Below are 19,595 nucleotides of genomic sequence, written 5' to 3'. Positions count from 1 at the left end.
CGTGGTGTGGCATGGCATACGGGTGCGGTGTGGCGTGGCGTACGTGTGTGGCGTGGTGTGCGGGCGTGGCGTGGTGTACGGGCGCTGCGTGGCGCGGCGTGTGTGGCGTGGCGTACAGGCGTAGCGCGGCGTGTGTGTGTGGCATGGCGTACGTGTGTGGCGTACGGGTGTGTCGTGGCGTGCAGTAAGTTCTGCTTCATATTAAATCCATGTTACTCCACTGCTGCGGCTCCACCGGTCACGTCGCGGCTTCCGTCTATTTGTGCAAGAGGAGTTTTTTCTCCAACTGCTCGCGGCTACACAGCGTTTTCAATATGAACGGGAGATAAAACGACAGAGAAATGTTTAGGTAAAGAGCGCGATCAACTTAAATACATGGCTCTACATTGTACCAGAGACTAGAGCTGCTGTGGGTGTGTTTTGGGGGGGTTGGGGGTCGTGTGGATGAAGAGGGGAGAGGGACGTGAGGACAGTGGAAGGAGAGAGAGAGAGAGTGTCTGAAGAGAAGTCTGTGACAAAAGGGACACGCCGCGAGGCTTCAACCCCCGCGGCAGGAAATAGAAGCGTCGTGGGCTTGACACGGAGGTTCCGTCCGCGTCCGTCTGGTGGACCCCGCCACGCCTCACAGTACTGTCAAACTGTGTTAAAAAACATCTAAATGTCTCTCGCTACAACGCGTCTGGGACGCTTCACCACGCCGCAGGTGGAGAACCGCGCTGCGTGCCACGCCCGTACACACCCGTCCTGTTGAAGGACCTTCAGAGACAGAAAGGAGGAGGAGCCTTTGTGATGGGGCGGGGCCTCGGAGAACTACTGCTCCTCTGGTCAGGACGCCCCTGGTGGCAGACAGTACAGTACACAGTGCAGTACACAGTACACAGTTGAATTGGATAATCTTGATTTGATTATTTCAGCTTGTTGAGTTTCAAAGGGATTTTTTACAGATATTTTATATTTAGTTTTATTTTTATTTTCATGTTGTGTTTGTTTTAATCTGATTCATGTTCGATAAAAAAACAACACATTTTATATAAAAAAAAAAGTCAAACAGTGTTTTGTATCTTTTCTTATTATTTCAACTAAAATAGATCACTTTCTTATTAGGGGTCCGATATTGTACCAATATTGCTTGAGAATGTCCAGTTGGGCCGCATCCAGTGTGCGGCGTGGTAGTATTAAGAAATAAGCAAACTTCTGATTTACGTGTATACTTATTTCTTACCTGGTAGATATCAGTAGATCTAAAACCCTGCTCCACATTACTTTGCCGGATTAATGAAAAACACAATAAAGAATAATCCTAATATGTCATCAGCGCGTCCCTCAAAAACACTGAAATGTGCGACTCAGTGATGAGTTCAAAATCCAGCGAGGTGTTGGAAAAATAGAAGCAGTGCAATGGTAATAACTCACAGAAATAGTTAGTTATTTCCTCCCGTTCCTTCTGGAACATTGGGCGACGAGCCCCCACCATGTGCTCCTTACCAGAATGGCTTCTTCTCGTTGTTTCCGTAACATGCTTTTTTTGACGGGGTGAGGTTGTTAACCCCACGCCCAACCGCCAACCTGGAGGACCGGACCAGGTGCTGACTTACCCGTGTCACAAAGGCATTATTATTATTATTATTATTATTATTATTACTGTTATCATTATTATATATTTACAAAATACCACACATATTTAGTATTTCATGGAAATGGAACTTACTGAAAATGTAATTAAAGGAAAAAAGTAAACAAATAAATTCAGTAAATTTGACTATTGTAAATCTACGTGGATACCTCACAATTGACTAAAACGAGACACGTCGTCACCGAGACACCAGATGTACTTAAATAAACAAGGTACGTTATAACAAAGAAAATATTTAGTTTAAAGTAAAAAATAAACTGTTGTTTTAAAGAAACATGTATAAACAGTTTCCTACAGACAAACGTAGCAGATCTAAATGAAAAGACAAAGTGTTAGGAAAAGTTCTCCTAAAATATTTCTAATGACAAATTAATGTTAAAGTTCCCTAAATGTTGTCTGCATTAAAATATAGACAAGTCATCTATTAAACTGAATTTTACAATTGTAGATCATCTGTATATACATAGGCATATATTCTTTCTATCTATTCCATTTTATTTCAATTTATTTTTATTGTATTTTATTCTATATATTTTTATCTTATTCTATAAGTATTCAACTTACTGTATTACGTTTTAGGAGTCAGTCGGTCTATTAGAAAGGAATTTTCTACTTTTATTTTTTTTCCTAGGACATATTGTGTGCTATCACCGGGTGCGTTGCATTACATTTCACTGCATATATATATGAAAGTATATGTATGTATATGTATGTGACGAATAAAAATCTTGAATCTTAAATCTAGATTATTAACAGAAATAATTCAATGAAATAGCAATTACAACTAACATGTCTTTATTATATTTCTATAATAAAATGTATTTATTATTGTTATGAAAAGTAAAGTTGTTTTTGTTATTGTTCCAGATGCCGAAAAGTAGTTGTCAAGGTCAGTCACAATATTAGCACTTCACGGTGTTTTGATGTTTGGAATGCAAATTTTGATGCATTTCACTTAAAACAAAAAACTGTAATACATACCTTAAACAAATAAACTGGACCCTTTGTATTGCTGCCTGCAGCTTTAATTATTATTACTATTATACGTACTAACAGTTATTATTATGAATGTATTTATTATTATGATTGTTATTATTGTTGTTGTTATTATTATTATTATTATTATTATTATTATTATTATTATTATTATTATATGTACAAATTAGTATAATTATCCATTTATTTATTATTGATGCACGTACAAACAAATATGAAGCATTTTCCAGAAATGAAAGATTTGGTTCCATCGTTTTTATTTACATTGATGATATTAAATATAAAAGTCCATATTTACATAAAGAGGCCACACCCAGCGTGGGGCTGCAGCGTGGCGGGGTCCACCAGGCTGCACTCCAGGGGCGTGTCCACCGAGAAGTGGGTGCTCTGCCGGGGGGGGCGGCCCCCCCGCTGGGGTGGGGGCAAATCCGAGTGGCGGGCGGGAAGAGGAGGAGAGAAGAAGAAAGGATGGAGGAGAGCCTGGTGGAGGAGAGGAGGCTCAGTGTGAGTGTCTGTGTTCTATGTTTGTGTGTGTGTGTCCTCAGTGTGTGTGTGTGTGTGTGTGTGTGTGGCCTCAGTGTTTGTGTGTGTGTGTGTCCTCAGTGTGTGTGTGCATGTGTGTCCTCAGTGTGTGTGTGTGTGTCCTCAGTGTGTGTGTGTGTGTGTCCTCAGTGTGTGTGTGCATGTGTGTCCTCAGTGTGTATGTGTGTGTGCTCTCAGTGTGTGTGTGTGTGCTCTCAGTGTGTGTGTGTGTGTTCTCAGTGTGTGTGTGTGTGTGTGTCCTCAGTGTGTGTGTGTGTGTGCTCTCAGTGTGTGTGTGTGTGTTCTCAGTGTGTGTGTGTGTGTGTGTCCTCAGTGTGTGTGTGTGTGTGTCCTCAGTGTGTGTGTGCATGTGTGTCCTCAGTGTGTATGTGTCTGTGTTCTCAGTGTGTGTGTGTGTTCTCAGTGTGTGTGTGTGCTCTCAGTGTGTGTGTGTGTGTTCTCAGTGTGTGTGTGTGTGTGTGTGTCCTCAGTGTGTGTGTGTGTGTCCTCAGTGTGTGTGTGCATGTGTGTCCTCAGTGTGTATGTGTGTGTGTTCTCAGTGTGTGTGTGTGCTCTCAGTGTGTGTGTGTGCTCTCAGTGTGTGTGTGTGTGCTCTCAGTGTGTGTGTGTGTGTGTGTGTCCTCAGTGGGTGTGTGTGTGTGTCCTCAGTGTGTGTGTGCATGTGTGTCCTCAGTGTGTATGTGTGTGTGTTCTCAGTGTGTGTGTGTGCTCTCAGTGTGTGTGTGTGTGCTCTCAGTGTGTGTGTGTGTGCTCTCAGTGTGTGTGTGTGTGCGCTCAGTGTGTGTGTGTGTGCTCTCAGTGTGTGTGTGTGTGTTCTCAGTGTGTGTGTGTGTGTGTGTGCGTGTCCTCAGTGTGTGTGTGTGTGTGTGTGTGTGTGCGTGTGCGTGTCCTCAGTGTGTGTGTGTGTGTGTGTGTGTGCGTGTCCTCAGTGAGTGTGTGTGTGGTGCATGTCCTCAGTGTGTGTGTGTGTGTGTGTGTGTCCTCAGTGTGTGTGTGTATGGTGCATGTCCTTAGTGTGTGTGTGTGTGTGTGTGTGTGTGTGTGCGTGTCCTCAGTGTGTGTGTGTGTGTGTGTGTTTGTGTCCTCAGTGTGTGTGTGTGTGGTGCATGTCCTCAGTGTGTGTGTGTGTGTGTGTGTCCTCAGTGTGTGTGTGTGTGTGGTGCATGTCCTCAGTGTGTGTGTGTATGGTGCATGTCCTTAGTGTGTGTGTGGTGCATGTCCTCAGTGTGTGTGTGTGGTGCATGTCCTCAGTGTGTGTGTGTATGGTGCATGTCCTCAGTGTGTGTGTGTGGTGCATGTCCTCAGTGTCTGTGTGTGTATGGTGCATGTCCTCAGTGTGTGTGTGTGGTGCATGTCCTCAGTGTGTGTGTGTGTGTGTGTGTCCTCAGTGTGTGTGTGTATGGTGCATGTCCTCAGTGTGTGTGTGTGTGTGTGTGTGTCCTCAGTGTGTGTGTGTGTGTGGTGCATGTCCTCAGTGTGTGTGTGTGTGTGTATGGTGCATGTCCTCAGTGTGTGTGTGTTCACCTGTCGGGCTGTGCAGCGCTGCTTGGACTGATAGACCAGGAAGCTGCAGAGCAGGTCCACGGCCTGGGGGGCGGAGTCAGGAAACAACTCGGCCAATGGGATCGCAGCGTTCTCCTTAAAACTGATTTTATTATAATCTGGGAGGTCCACGATCTCCTGCAGAGAGAGACAGGTGGCAGACAGACAGGCAGACAGACAGGTAATGTTTCAGTTAGTACGCCCTCTGGTGGACAGTGTTTCCATGACAACAGAGTGACAGATCATTGATGGCGAATCTCATTTGCAACAGGAAGTAACGGTTTACAGTGAATATTGATATGTGGGACTAATAAAGGTTTATCTTTCTTACATGTAGTAGGATATGCAGTATAACATGTAGTAGTATATGTAGTAGTACATATAGTAGGATATGCAGTAGCACATGTAGTAGTACACCTAGTACATGCAGTAGAACATGGAGTAGTACATGTAGTACATGTAGTTTATGTCCTAGTACATGTAGTAGCATACGCAGTGGAACATGTTGTAGTATATGTAGTAGTACATATAGTAGGATATGCAGTAGTACATGTAGTAGTACATGTAGTAGTACATGTAGTAGTGCATGTAGAAGTGCATGTAGTACATGTAGTAGTACATGCAGCAGTACATGTCGTACTACATAGTAGTATATGTAGTATATGTAGTACATGTAGTAGTACGTGTAGTAGTAGGTGTAGTAGTACATGTAGTAGTAGGTGTAGTAGGGCGTACAGGCCAGTGGTGCTGGGTGGGTGTGCCCAGTATCCTGAGGACGCAGCACAGCTGCTCAATGTCGTTTTCTCCAGGAAACAAAGGAGACGAACTGAGGAGCTCAGCCAGGATGCAGCCCACTGCCCTGCAGCAAGTACACAGGAGTACACATTAGTACACAGGAGTACACAGAAGTACACAGAAGTACACAGGAGTACACAGAAGTACACAGGAGTACACAGAAGTACACAGGAGTACACAGGAGTACTCTTGCCGTGCTTTGCTACACAGTTGAGCTGGCCATGATGGAGCTGGCCATGGTGGAGCTGGCCAAGGTGGAGCTGGCCAAGGTGGAGCTGGCCATGATGGAGCTGGCCAAGGTGGAGCTGGCCAAGGTGGAGCTGGCCATGATGGAGCTGGCCAAGGTGGAGCTGGCCATGATGGAGCTGGCCATGGTGGAGCTGGCCAAGGTGGAGCTGGCCAAGGTGGAGCTGGCCATGATGGAGCTGGCCAAGGTGGAGCTGGCCAAGGTGGAGCTGGCCATGATAGAGCTGGCCGAGGTGGAGCTGGCCAAGGTGGAGCTGGCCATGATAGAGCTGGCCAAGGTGGAGCTGGCCAAGGTGGAGCTGGCCATGATGGAGCTGGCCAAGGTGGAGCTGGCCGCACAAGACTTTGTGTGGGCTTCACCACCTGATGTTGGTGCAGGGTCAACTCCAGGTGGTGCTGAGGACGTCATATTCCATTACATTGATCAGACGCTTTTATCCAAAGCGACTTACAATTGTTCAAGCACCGACGGACGCAGCCATCAGGAGCAATGAGGGGTTAAGTGTCTTGCTCAAGGCCCGCCGCCCTGCAGGGCATGACATGTACACACACCCACATGTTACTAATACAACAGAGTACCTGGAGTATTTGTAGTATTTGTACTACTGCGCTTATACTAGTAGGAGTGCGGTACTACAGCTAAAGGAATGAGACCAACAGGTTGGTTTAAAGTGAAGGCAGTTAGTCAGAAGTTAATTAGCGGTTAGTTTGTAGTTAGTTTGTAGTTAGTTTGTAGTTAGTTAGCAGTTAGTTTGTAGTTAGTTTGTAGTTAGTTTGTAGTTAGTTAGTAGTTAGTAAGCAGTTAGTTTGTAGTTAGTTTGTAGTTAGTTAGCAGTTAGTTAGCAGTTAGTTAGTAGTTAGTTAGCAGTTAGTTAGTAGTTAGTTAGTTAGTAGTTAGTTAGTAGTTAGACTGTAGTTAGTTAGCGGTTAGTTTGCGGTTAGTTTGCAGTTAGCTAGCAGTTAGTTAGCAGTTAGTTAGCAGTTAGTTAGCAGTAACTTAGTAGTTAGTTAGTAGTTGGTGAGCAGTTAGTAAGCAGATAGTTAGTAGTTAGTTGGCTGTTAGTTGGCTGTTAGTTAGCAGTTAGTTAGTGGTTAGTTAGCGGTTGGTTAGCGGTTGGTTAGCGGTTAGTTAGTAGTTGGTTAGCGGTTAGTTAGGAGTTAGTGAGCGATTGGTTAGTGGTTGGTAAGCGGTTAGTTAGTAGTTGGTTAGCTGTTGGTTAGCTGTTGGTTAGCAGTTGGTTAGCAGTTGGTTAGCAGTGAGGGGGAAGCAGTAAAGTATAAAACGTGTTACTATTAGTTTAAGGCGTTTTCACCAGAGGTCGACGCCCTCGTCGTACTTCCTGGCTCCGTACAGCAGCTCTGGAGCCCGGTACCACCTGAAAACACACAGAACTAGTCACAACCAACTAGTAACCAGCCACTAAAAAACTACTAACTACACACTAGTCAATTTAACTAGTAGATTATGTTAGTAGAATGTAGGTTTAGCTAGAGCTGGTTAGTTTAGTTACTAACTCAGAGCTGCTTAGTGTAGTTAGTAGCTCAGGGTTGATTAGTCTAGTTCCTAGCTCAAAGCTGGTTAGTCTAGTTCCTAGCTCAAAGCTGGTTAGTCTAGTTCCTAGCTCAAAACTGGTTAGTTTAGTTCCTAGCTCAAAGCTGGTTAGTTTAGTTCCTCGCTCAAAGCTGGTTAGTCTAGTTCCTAGCTCAAAGCTGGTTAGTTTAGTTCCTCGCTCAAAGCTGGTTAGTTTAGTTCCTCGCTCAAAGCTGGTTAGTCTAGATCCTAGCTCAAAGCTGGTTAGTTTAGTTCCTCGCTCAAAGCTGGTTAGTCTAGTTCCTAGCTCAAAGCTGGTTAGTCTAGTTCCTAGCTCAAAGCTGGTTAGTCTAGTTCCTAGCTCAAAGCTGGTTAGTCTAGTTCCTAGCTCAAAGCTGGTTAGTCTAGTTCCTAGCTCAAAGCTGGTTAGTTTAGTTCCTCGCTCAAAGCTGGTTAGTTTAGTTCCTCGCTCAAAGCTGGTTAGTTTAGTTCCTCGCTCAAAGCTGGTTAGTCTAGTTCCTAGCTCAAAGCTGGTTAGTTTAGTTCCTAGCTCAAAGCTGGTTACATTACATTACATTACATTACATTGATCAGAGGCTTTTATCCAAAGCGACTTACAATTGTTCAATCACAGACGGACGCAGCCATCAGGAGCAATTAGGGGTTAAGTGTCTTGCTCAAGGACACTACAGCATGCTAGCAGGAGGAGCCTGGGATCCAACCAGCAACCTTTAGATTACTAGACCACCAGCTCTACCGCCTGCTCTAGCGCCTGAGCTACCACCCCCTGGTGGTTAGTTTAGTTCCTAGCTCAAAGCTGGTTAGTCTAGTTCCTAGCTCAAAGCTGGTTAGCTAGGTCCTAGCTCAAAGCTGGTTAGCTAGGTCCTAGCTCAAAGCTGGTTAGCTAGGTCCTAGCTCAAAGCTGGTTAGTCTAGTTAGTAGCTCAGGGCTGGTTAGTTGTGGCAGCACCTGGTGGCCACCTGGTGGCTGTACAGGCGGTCGTGCTGGGGGGAGAAGAGCCGGGCCAGACCCAAGTCAGCGATCTTCAGGTGACCTGACGAGCTGATCAGCAGGTTGGCTGGCTTCAGGTCCTACACACACACACACACACACACACACACACACACACACACACACACACACACACACACACACACACACACACACACACACACACACACACACACACACACACACACACACACACACACACACACACATACACACACCCCTTATCTGACCTGTTCTGCTTTCCTTATTTTCTTTCATATATATAACGTACATTATGGGATGTTCATGTTAGATGTGGATAAAGTGTCAGATAATGACAAAGTAATGGCTGTGAACGCTCCGTTCATCAAAGGCTTTTTCCAGGGACGGATCCATGTGTCATATGAAGCATCCTGTTCCACGTCCCTGCCGTCAACGTAGCGCCAAACCCCAGGCGGCAAGACGCCCAGGCACATTCGCGGCGGGACGCGGTCTGAATGCCCGCTGTGTGGAAGTACTCTAACTCGGAAGAGGAAAGCAGTCCAACAGGCGCCCCGTGACGCCGGGAGGCGGCCCGGAAAGATAAAACGCAGCGGAACAGGGCGAGCTCACTCGGGTGACGGTGGAGGACACTGTGGAGGGAGGGAGGACGCCCCCTGCGGACAACACAGGGGGCTCAGCAAGCGGCTGCTGGACGACCAGCCCACCGCCGCGCTGCACAACACAGCTTTTCACCGTCTTTTGGAGCCCGAACCTTTTGAGTCGAAGTCTTATTTTATTTTTTATTGATATTATTGTATTCACTAACTGCATTACGTTTTAGGAATCGGTTTCAGTTAGTTAGCTTGGTAGGTATTAGGTTAGCTATTATGTTCGGTTTAGTCACTATTGTGCACAATCTCCGGGTGCGTTGCAGAGACATTTCACTGAATATAGTACCTATGAAAGTACGTATATGTATGTGACGAATAAACCTCTTGAATCTTCAATCTTGACTCTACATTTCAGACTCTGCCCGACCAGAGCTTTACACCGAGGTTCCTCGCCACCTCTTTAGTTTTATTTTATCAGATGTGACTGATATTGGCTTGGCCACAGACATTTGGGGCACTGACGTTGGCCCCACGTCACCGCCAGGCCTCACTGCACACCGGGTTGACTCCACCTCTGACTGAAGGTGTGCTGCTGCATGCTCCTCGCTTTGGTGGCTCTCACACAGCAGAGCCAGTCAAACAGACAGCGGAGGAGACGCTTAACACTTGGGAGATACATGAGCGACGGGTCTGTGCCATTTTCCGCGACAATGCAAGAAATATGGGGGGAAAAAAAACAATGGATGATATGGGGGTCCCAGGTGTGGGCTGCAACCAATAAAAACATTGTTTTTATTGTAAAAACTGTGTTTTTGTTGTCAATGTATTTATTTGTTTTATTTCATTTTCCGACATTTACATGAAACAACAAATCCCCACGTCGCCGTGCGGCGTCCGCGTCCCCCACAGTCGTGGAGCACGGCAACCAAAGCGGGTACAAGCTTTTAAAGGAGGCTGCAGATGTAATATGATGAAGATTCAGAACCTGGATTGATCCAGTGACAGTTACAGAGTCAATACAACGCGACCCGGAGTAAAGCTCAAACCCCATTGGCTGACAGAACTGGGGGCCTCGGGGGGTTTAGAGGCATGTTACAATGGCTAGAAAACGTCACCTGAGGGGTATTTTCAGCAAAAAACGTCATGTTTTGGGAGCTCAGTGACCTGTTCCACTTGTTGAAAAGGAACATTATAAGTACATTTTAAGGTCCTCACCCGGTGCATGATGTTGTTGTGGTGCAGGAAGGCCACTCCCTTCAGCAGCATCAGCATGTAACCTTTGACCTGTGACGGGGTCAGAGGTCGCTGGGAGTTCCTTATGACCTCTGAAAGGTCGGACAGCATGAAGTCAAAGGCGAGGACGAAGCCCGAGCCATGGGGGAAGACAGCTTTTAACTTCACTACCTGGAGGAGGAGCGACATACCACAGACATGTTGACGAAGCTGAAATCTCTGCTCTCATTTTGATGCAATAATACAATCTCTTTGGAAAACGGACAGACAGACGGACGAGCAGACAGACAGACGGACGAGCAGACGGACAGATGGGCGGGCAGACAGACAGACAGACAGGCAGGTCGTACATAGGGATTGTCCTCGATCTCCTGCAGAGCCTTGATCTCCCTCAGAGCCTGGTTGGGGATCCCATCCTCCAGCCGGCGCAGAGCCACCTTCTTCAGGGCAACGGTCTCACCTGTCTGGCAGACAGACAGTCAGTCAGGCAGGCAGCAATTAATCTCTATAATCTACTCTATGTGTTTTTAGACCACTGTGCCGTCAGCACCCAAAAGGTGGTGCCGAGAACGTGTTTCAAATTCCATATCTCTTTTGTTGCAAATCAAAAGTGCGCTGATTCACCAGAACAGGCTCAAGTTTGCACTGAAGGTGGAACCAAGTTCAGGCGACGGTTGGGGGCGGGGCTACAACCAGCGACGAGCTTATGGCTCCAGGTGACAAGGTGAGGAATTCCCACCTTTACGCACGAGGTCAATTTATGTTTTCAACACCCCTCCCTCCCTCCCTCCCTCCTTCCCTCCCTCCCTCCTCACCTCGATATGCTTGGCTCTGAACACCACTCCGTGCGCCCCCTCCCCGATCCTCCCCAGGATCCTGTACTCCTCCATGGCGTCCCGCGTTGCCCTGGTAACCAGCAGCTCGGTCGGTTTAAACTGCTTCGAGCCGCCTCACATCCCGCCCGGTCCGGTTTGTTATGCTAACTGTTATGCTAACTGTTATGCTAACTGCTAGCCTCCAAACTGCTCCTTCTGACCTGCATCCGGAAATAAACTACTGTATAAAACATAACGTACCGTATAGAACATAAACTACTGTATAAATATACAAACCACTGCACCAAACATTCAAAGTGGCGCATATACGATTCGAACAAGTGCGTATGAACCAAATCAACTCGGTGCTCGGTGCTCGGTGGTAACCCTAACGGTGCTCGGTGCTCGATGCACCGGCCTGGCAGACTTCTCGCCGGACCCCAAGTATCGCGGGAAAGACACCAAACACCACGTGACCACACGGCAGACGCGGCGTTACGTCGCTACGCCATACAAGCGAAATGCGCATGCGCATCGATAAAGCTCGCTTTATAACAATAACAACACAGTGATGAAATAAAGTTAGAAATACACCATAGTATTGTATCAACAATACTATGAATATATACTTTGATGTATAGTATAGTAATCGTATAATATACTGAGAACAGAGTGTGGATTTCAATTGTTTCCAGACGTTTTGTTTTTTATTGTTTTGTGTTGTTTTCCCCAAAAGAAAACACATATACAAGATGAAAAGAACGAGATTTGCTGCTGATTCATTGTTTCATGATCCACCTTAAAACACACAAAAGCGCTCTTGGTGTTTTTTAGTTCCATGTTTCCTTATCGGCTTTCAAAGAGGAAGGCCGAGGAGAAGGCTTGTGGATGCGGTGAGGGAGGAAGATGCGCAGGACAGAAGATGCTGGAGGCAGATGATCTGCTGGGGCCCCTGACGGGAGCAGCCCGAGGAAGAAGAAGAAGAGGAAGAGGAAGGAGAGGAAGAAGAAGAGGAAGGAGAGGAAGAAGAAGAGGAAGAAGAAGAGGAAGAGGAAGAAGAAGAGGAAGAAGAAGAAGAGGAAGAAGAAGACGAAGAAGAGGAAGAGGAAGATGAAGAAGAAGAAGAGGAAGGAGAGGAAGAGGAAGAAGAAGAAGAGGAAGAAGAAGAAGAGGAAGGAGAGGAAGAAGAAGAGGAAGAAGAAGACGAAGAAGAGGAAGAAGAAGATTAAGAAGAGGAAGGAGAGGAAGAGGAAGAAGAAGAAGGATATTTTCTTATCGGTATTACTTGTTTGCGCTTTTACTCTGAAAACAGTCACCCGGAAGAGGCGGGGCTTGTCGTGACGGTGTTTCCCACGCTCTGACGCGGAACCTCGTGTTGTGATCATGGATTGATATTAATGATCGATCCTCAAAACTAATACAGCACGAAGCGCGCGCTGCTCATTTCAATCGATCACCTTGATGTTTTGTTGATCAATATGGAGGAAAAGGTTCTGCAGTACGAGACGTTCATCAGTGAAGTACTGAAGAGGGACCTGGAGTAAGTACACACACACACACACACACACACACACACACACACACACACACACACACACACACGCAAGATGCTGAAGGAACCAGAATATAAAGTGTGGTTGGGTTTTTCCTTCTAGTTGGTGCATTATGTCTAATAACAACTTAAGGCTCAACATCAACAGAAACAAGAATAGTTAGTCCTAGCTGGGATAGGATCAGGTGGCCCCGACTAGGATCAGACTTGGATGGTGTAAATTATGTCCAGTTACTTGTTAAGATGATGTCCAGTTACTTGTTAAGATGAGGTCCAGTTACTTGTTAAGATGATGTCCAGTTACTTGTTAAGATGATGTCCAGTTACTTGTTAAGATGATGTCCAGTTACTTGTTAAGATGAGGTCCAGTTACTTGTTAAGATGAGGTCCAGTTACTTGTTAAGATGATGTCCAGTTACTTGTTAAGATGATGTCCAGTTACTTGTTAAGATGATGTCCAGTTACTTGTGAAGATGATGTCCAGTTACTTGTTAAGATGATGTCCAGTTACTTGTTAAGATGAGGTCCAGTTACTTGTTAAGATGATGTCCAGTTACTTGTTAAGATGATGTCCAGTTACTTGTTAAGATGATGTCCAGTTACTTGTTAAGATGATGTCCAGTTACTTGTTAAGATGATGTCCAGTTACTTGTGAAGATGAGGTCCAGCAGTTTGCCCGATTTGTGCGTCGCAAGGGTGTGGAGGAGGTTCAGGTCCGGTGGGGACAGCAGTGTGAGGACGTCAGCAGCTCGTGGTTTGTCCAGGTGGACGTTGAGGTCGCCCAGGACCGCAAGCGGGATCTGGCCACTGGAATGGATGAGAGCAGCGTGTCCAGTTCCTCCACAAAGCTCCCCAGTTGACCCGGTGGACGATCGGTAACAACAATGTACATTTTAGCAGGATCAGTAATAGTTACTGCGTGACACTCAAACAAGCTTTTACTGCAGAGGGAGGGGAGTGGATTTCCACCCCCGCGAGGTCAGCGCACCTGTCCCTCCTCCCCGCCCAGTGGAGTGAGGGCTGTGGGAGAGGGAGAAGTGGGCTGAGGGGCAGCAGGGGGCACTGGGTTCTCCGTGCGGATCCCAGTTTCTTCGAGTGCCACAAGTCCGAGTGCGCGGAGGCGGGAATGAGGTGGTCCTCAAGGAGCGCAGACGGGCAGTTCCACAGTCCCGCGGGGAAGCGGGCGGCGGCGGCAGATGCTTTCTGGAGCGGACGTGGGTGGGCGGGGCCGCCAGTTCTCCTGGGGAGGGAGAGATGCGTGTGCTTGCGGAGAGCGACCGGAATGTGCTAAAAACACTTGGTGTGTTGTGATTCAACAGCGTGTGAGGGAAGATAATGTCGGTGTAGTGTAGGTATCTGAGACGGGGCGTCCTCCCTCTGTGTCCTCACTCTGTGGGCTCCCAGGTTTGAGTCTTTACGCGAGCAGGACTGTGGCTCCGCGACAGCAGTGTCGACATGTACGACCCCCGGACTGGTAACAGCTGGTCGCAACTACTCGCTGATCACCACCACTGGCTGGGATCGCCCCAGTCAGCAACTGAACCGGATCAAACAACGGGTGAACAAACACAAAACCTGGTACCTAGTACCTAGTACCTAGTACCTACAGCTCTAGTAAAACAAGAATTTGACCTTAAACCAACTTACAACACTGTTGTAAGTTGGTTTATATTCACTGATACTGATGAACCAGAAACAAGTTACAAACACAGATTTTGGTGTGCTCCTCGTCAGATGGAATTCTTTGCCTGTACTACATTACTACACAGTACTACAGAAGTGCACAGTGCTACAGTACTAGAGTACTACACAAATACTACAGTTATACACAGTATTACAGTACTACACAGTACTACAGTACTGCACAGTACTACACAGTACTACAGTATTTGGTGTTTGCAGGAAGGTGTTGCAGCAGAGAGACGGAGTTTATGAGAAAATCTCTCAGTATCTGCAGCTGAAAAATACCATTCAGAGCCTTAAGGTAAATACTGTCTGTCAGCCTGTCTGTCTGTCATAGTGGCTGACGTTCTGTCTCACAGACATTATGAAATGTTCTTCATCTCAGATTGTTTCTAATTTTCCTGCAAGTTGTTATCTGAAAAAACTTTCATGATGTATTTCTACTTGCTGAGACAGTACAGATATATACACAATATTCACATATACAGTACGTACACATACTATATGTATATATCTCCCATTTATATATACAATATATAGATAAATAATATGTACCATGTGTGTTATCTCCCCTGCCTTCTCAGGACTCTGCTGGCTCTGAGCTGAAGACTGAAGTGGATCTGGGATGTAACTTCTATATGCAGGCGCACGTGTACGTAGATCCAGAAACTACATCTAGAAACCACTGATCTAGAAGCTATGGATCTAGAAACCACTGATCTTCAAAGTATAGATCTAGAAACCACTGATCTAGAAAGTATAGATCTGGAAACGATAGATCTTGACACCGCTGATCTAGAAACTATAGATCAAGAAACAGCTGATTGAGAAAATATAGTTCTAGAAACCACCGGTCTTCAAACTATAGATCTAGAAACCGCTGATCTTGACACTTTAGTTCTAGAAAGCACTGGTCTAGAAACCACCGGTCTAGAAAGCATCGATCGGGGTACCTCCTGGATCAACGTGTTCTACATCTAACTCTTCCTGTTCTAAAGCCCTCGCCCGGGTCCGGACCTCTGACTCCGCCCCCTCCACCAGCTGACCGCTTGTTGTTCAGATGAAGCGGTGAAACCAGTCGTAACCGCGTGTTTCCGCTTCCTTATCACTCACGTACCTCATCTTATCTGAGGTCAGTCGCTTAAAAAAACCCACTGTTAACTCGTCACCGTGAAATCTAAATCGAAACAAGTCATAAAATATAACAAGTTCACGTTTGTAATACAGTCTTCATAGAAACCACAATGGCGATGGTGGCGCTGTCCGTTGCGGTTGCCGGTGCGAGCTCCTCCCTGTGGATGACACACGTTGTAGTATTTTAAGAACGTATTGTGCGTAATCTCTGGGTGGGTTGCAAGGACATTTCACTGAATATATGTGTGAACGTGTGTATATATGTATGTGACAAATACACCTCTTCCATGTTGAATCTTAACCCAAGTCTTAAATCTGACTGATCAGGTCCGACTCCTCTAAGGTGTTCGTTGCCGTGGGTTACGGCTTCTTCCTGGAGATGACGCACCAAGAAGCTCTGAGTTTCATCGAGAAGAAGACAAGCCAGCTGAACGAGTGAGTAGAGGAGGAAATGTTATGGTTATGTGATGGATATGTTATAGATATGTTATAGATATGTTATTTATATGGTATATTTATGTTATATATGTTATGGATATGTTGTATATGTTATATTCATATGCTATATATATATGTTATGGATATGTTATATATATATATGTTACATATATGTTATATATGTTATGGATACGTTATATATATGTTATATATGTTATGGATATGTTGTATATATGTTATATTCATATGTTACATATATGTCATGGATATGTTATATATATATGTTATATTCATAGGTTACATATATGTCATGGATATGTTATATATGTTATATTCATATGTTACATATATGTCATGGATATGTTATATATGTTATATTCATATGTTACATATATGTCATGGATATGTTATAGCTGTTTTATGGATATTTTCTAGCTATGTTGTGGAAACGTTCTGCATATGTTATATATGTTATGGATATTTTATATATATGTTATATATGTTATGGATATGTTGTATATATGTTACATTCATATGTTACATATATGTCATGGATATGTTATATATATATGTTATATTCATAGGTTACATATATGTTGTGGATATGTTACATATATGTCATGGATATGTTATATATATGTTATATTCTTAGGTTTACATATATATCATGGATATGTTACATTCATATGTTACATATATGTCATGGATATGTTATATATATATGTTATATTCATAGGTTACATATATGTTGTGGATATGTTACATATATGTCATGGATATGTTATATATATATGTTATATTCATAGGTTACATATATGTCGTGGATATGTTATATATATGTAATATTCTTAGGTTTACATATATATCATGGATATGTTATATTCATATGTTACATATATGTCATGGATATGTTATATATATATGTTATATTCATAGGTTACATATATGTCATGGATATGTTATAGCTGTTTTATGGATATTTTCTAGCTATGTTGTGGAAACGTTCTGCATATGTTATAGATGTTATGGAAATTTTATATCTATGTTATGGCTATTGCACAGTTATTGCAGGATCTGTGATTGTATCTTCATCTCATTTCATCTCATTTCATCTCATTTCATCTCATTTCGTCTCATTTCGTCTCAGCTTCACGGAGCTTCTGACCAAAGACTCAGCCAAGATCAAAGCCAACATCCGCATGGTGCTGGAGGTGAGTCTGCCTTCCCACAATGCATTTCACTGCAGCCTGCTCTGTGTCCTGCCATCGCATTGATCGCTGTCTCCTCCTGCAGGGGCTGAGGGAGCTGCAGGGGCTGGAGCTCCCAGAGTGCACCAGGACGGAGGTCTACTAGACCTCGCTCCTCTCCTCCCTCTCCTCCTGTCCTCCTCCTCCCTCTCCTCCTCCTCCTCCCTCTCCTCCTGTCCTCCTCCTCCTCCCTCTCCCCCTCATCATCCTCTCCTCTTCCTACTCCCTCTCCTCCTCATCATCCTCTCCTCATCCTCCTCTCCTCCTCATCCTCCTCTCCTCCTCCTCCCTCTTGTCCTCCTCATCCTCCTCTCCTCCTCCTCCTCACCTCTCCTCTTCCTCCCTCTCCTCTCCTCCTCCTCCCTCTCCTCTTGTCCTCCTCATCCTCCTCCTCCTCCTCCTCTCTTCCTCCTCCTCCTGAAACCAGGCTGAGCAGTTTCTTTTCACTTCTTTGTTTTGTTCTTCCTGCTGATCTTGTTCTGGTGACTCATATCAAAACACTTTTGGATTTTAATAAATATTTGAATTTGATTTGATGGACTTCCTCCTGCCTTAAATCCAACATGGCTGCCATCGCCTGACTCAAAGCGTCCCTTGAAGCTGAGTTTTATTTCCTTATGTACTGAGAGTGTATTTGTTGTACTGTTGTAATGTGTGAAAATACTGTATTCTATTTTCTGTTTATATTAAATCTGCAAGATACACATGAGTCATGCTGCTGTTTTTACTAACAAATATCAGCCTCACTCCATCTTTATTATTATTAATATCAACTCCATTATTATTATTATTATTATTAGGAGTCCAGCTCCTCGGGCTGGAACCCTATTATTATCGTTCCGGGAAAAATTCTCGGAATTTTGAAACCCAAAAGTATCCGGAACACAAAGTTTGGCAGAACACACAGACGTGGTTGACGTCGTGTTTGAACGGCGTCGTCACAAACACCTTGTGATTAAAGTTTCATCCAAACTGATCCACACGCAGAGCAGGAAGGAGTGAAAAACCAAACAACTTTGACCCCAAATATTCAGCTGGTCCTGCTTGACTGACACTTCACTATTCACAAACAAAATGAAGGAGATGAGATTTAAAGCGAGACCCTTTATGATGTCATCATATTATTTACTATAAATGATATTCACAGGAAGACGCTTTATGATGTCATCATATTATTTACTATAAATGATATTCACAGGGAGACGCTTTATGATGTCATCATATTATTTACTATAAATGATATTCACAGTGAGACGCTTTATGACGTCATCATATTATTTACTATAAATTATATTTACAGTGAGACACGTTATAATGTCATCATATTATTGAGTATAGATGTAGAGATTGGGGTTGAGAATGTCCAGTTGGGCCGTGTCCAGTGTACGACGTGGACTCCGTCACTCTGTAGTGTTTAGACGTTACCAAACTATGGATTTATGTGTATATTTATATAACTTCTTACCTGGTGGATGCCAGAAGATCTGTTTGATTGATATTTTGAGTCCGTACTCCTCGTTACTTTGACCAATCAATTGAAAATACAATTAAGAGTTATCCACAAAAACTCGTACAATCAATTCATTGGACCGTGCGACTGAGTGATGCGTTCAAGATCCAGCGATGCGTCGTAAAACTAGATGCCCTGCAATTGTAATTCCTCACGGAAATACCACAACGTTCTTGGTGTGTCATGGTAGGGCTGGGCGATTAAACCATCTTGATAACTTTCACAATAAAATCTTCTGTGATAGCGATGATACATTTATGAGATTTATTTTTGATAGTTTGATACAGAGTCCGTTTTCCTCTACCTACAAAGACACTACTCCGCTCTTGATATATTTAATAGTTATTACTATATTTTTACTATGTTATTACTATGTTATTAACGTTATTAGTGTTATTATTATTATTCGGTTACAAATGACTCTGATGTGTTAGTACTCTCTGCATTTGGGGGTAACAGCACCCGGTCGTCATGGAAAACAAACATCCCTGCACCGCCTCACACTCCATCGCCATGGAAACTGGATGCTGAGAGAAACAGTGGAAGAGGCTGAGCTGGAAATAGGCACATCACCTACACACACATATGCACACATATACATACACACACATATACACACACACACACATAAACACACACCCATACACACACACACGTATACACACACACAGACATATACATACACACACACACATATACATATACACACACCCATACACACACACACGTATACACACACACAGACATATACATACACACACACACATATACATATACATACACACATATACACACACCCATACACACACACATATACATATACACACACCCATACACACACACACGTATACACACACACAGACATATACATACACACACACACATATACATATACATACACACACATATACACACACCCATACACACACACACGTATACATGTGTATGTATGTGACAAATAATTTCTTGAAATTGAACACACACACACACACATATACACACATATACACACACAGACATATACACATACACACAAATATACACACACACACTTATACACACACACCCATAGATACACACACATATACACACACACACATAGACACACACACAG

At 44.2% G+C, this 19,595-nt stretch overlaps 2 protein-coding genes across 2 annotated transcripts; one reads left to right on the top strand and one right to left on the bottom strand.

The window, feature by feature from the left end:
* Positions 1–2,910: 2,910 nt before the first annotated feature.
* cdk20 (cyclin dependent kinase 20) lies at positions 2,911–11,283 on the bottom strand. Its single transcript, XM_080015544.1, has 8 exons — positions 10,918–11,283; positions 10,453–10,566; positions 10,085–10,273; positions 8,256–8,377; positions 7,069–7,131; positions 5,450–5,573; positions 4,697–4,852; positions 2,911–3,109 (listed from the first exon to the last, which is right to left on the bottom strand). Exons 1-8 carry the CDS (start codon positions 10,990–10,992, stop codon positions 2,924–2,926), a joined length of 1,029 nt encoding a protein of 342 aa, XP_079871670.1. The 5' UTR covers positions 10,993–11,283; the 3' UTR covers positions 2,911–2,923.
* Positions 11,284–12,206: 923 nt separating this feature from the next.
* uxt (ubiquitously-expressed, prefoldin-like chaperone) lies at positions 12,207–17,673 on the top strand. Its single transcript, XM_080015546.1, has 6 exons — positions 12,207–12,457; positions 14,372–14,453; positions 14,737–14,804; positions 15,614–15,721; positions 16,872–16,935; positions 17,018–17,673. Exons 1-6 carry the CDS (start codon positions 12,396–12,398, stop codon positions 17,075–17,077), a joined length of 444 nt encoding a protein of 147 aa, XP_079871672.1. The 5' UTR covers positions 12,207–12,395; the 3' UTR covers positions 17,078–17,673.
* The last annotated feature ends 1,922 nt before the right edge of the window (positions 17,674–19,595 follow it).

The sequence above is a fragment of the Zeus faber genome (genome assembly GCF_960531495.2).
Source record: "Zeus faber genome assembly, chromosome: 15".
NCBI classification, from domain to species: Eukaryota; Metazoa; Chordata; class Actinopteri; order Zeiformes; family Zeidae; genus Zeus; species Zeus faber.
This window is presented reverse-complemented; position numbering and strand designations above follow the sequence as displayed.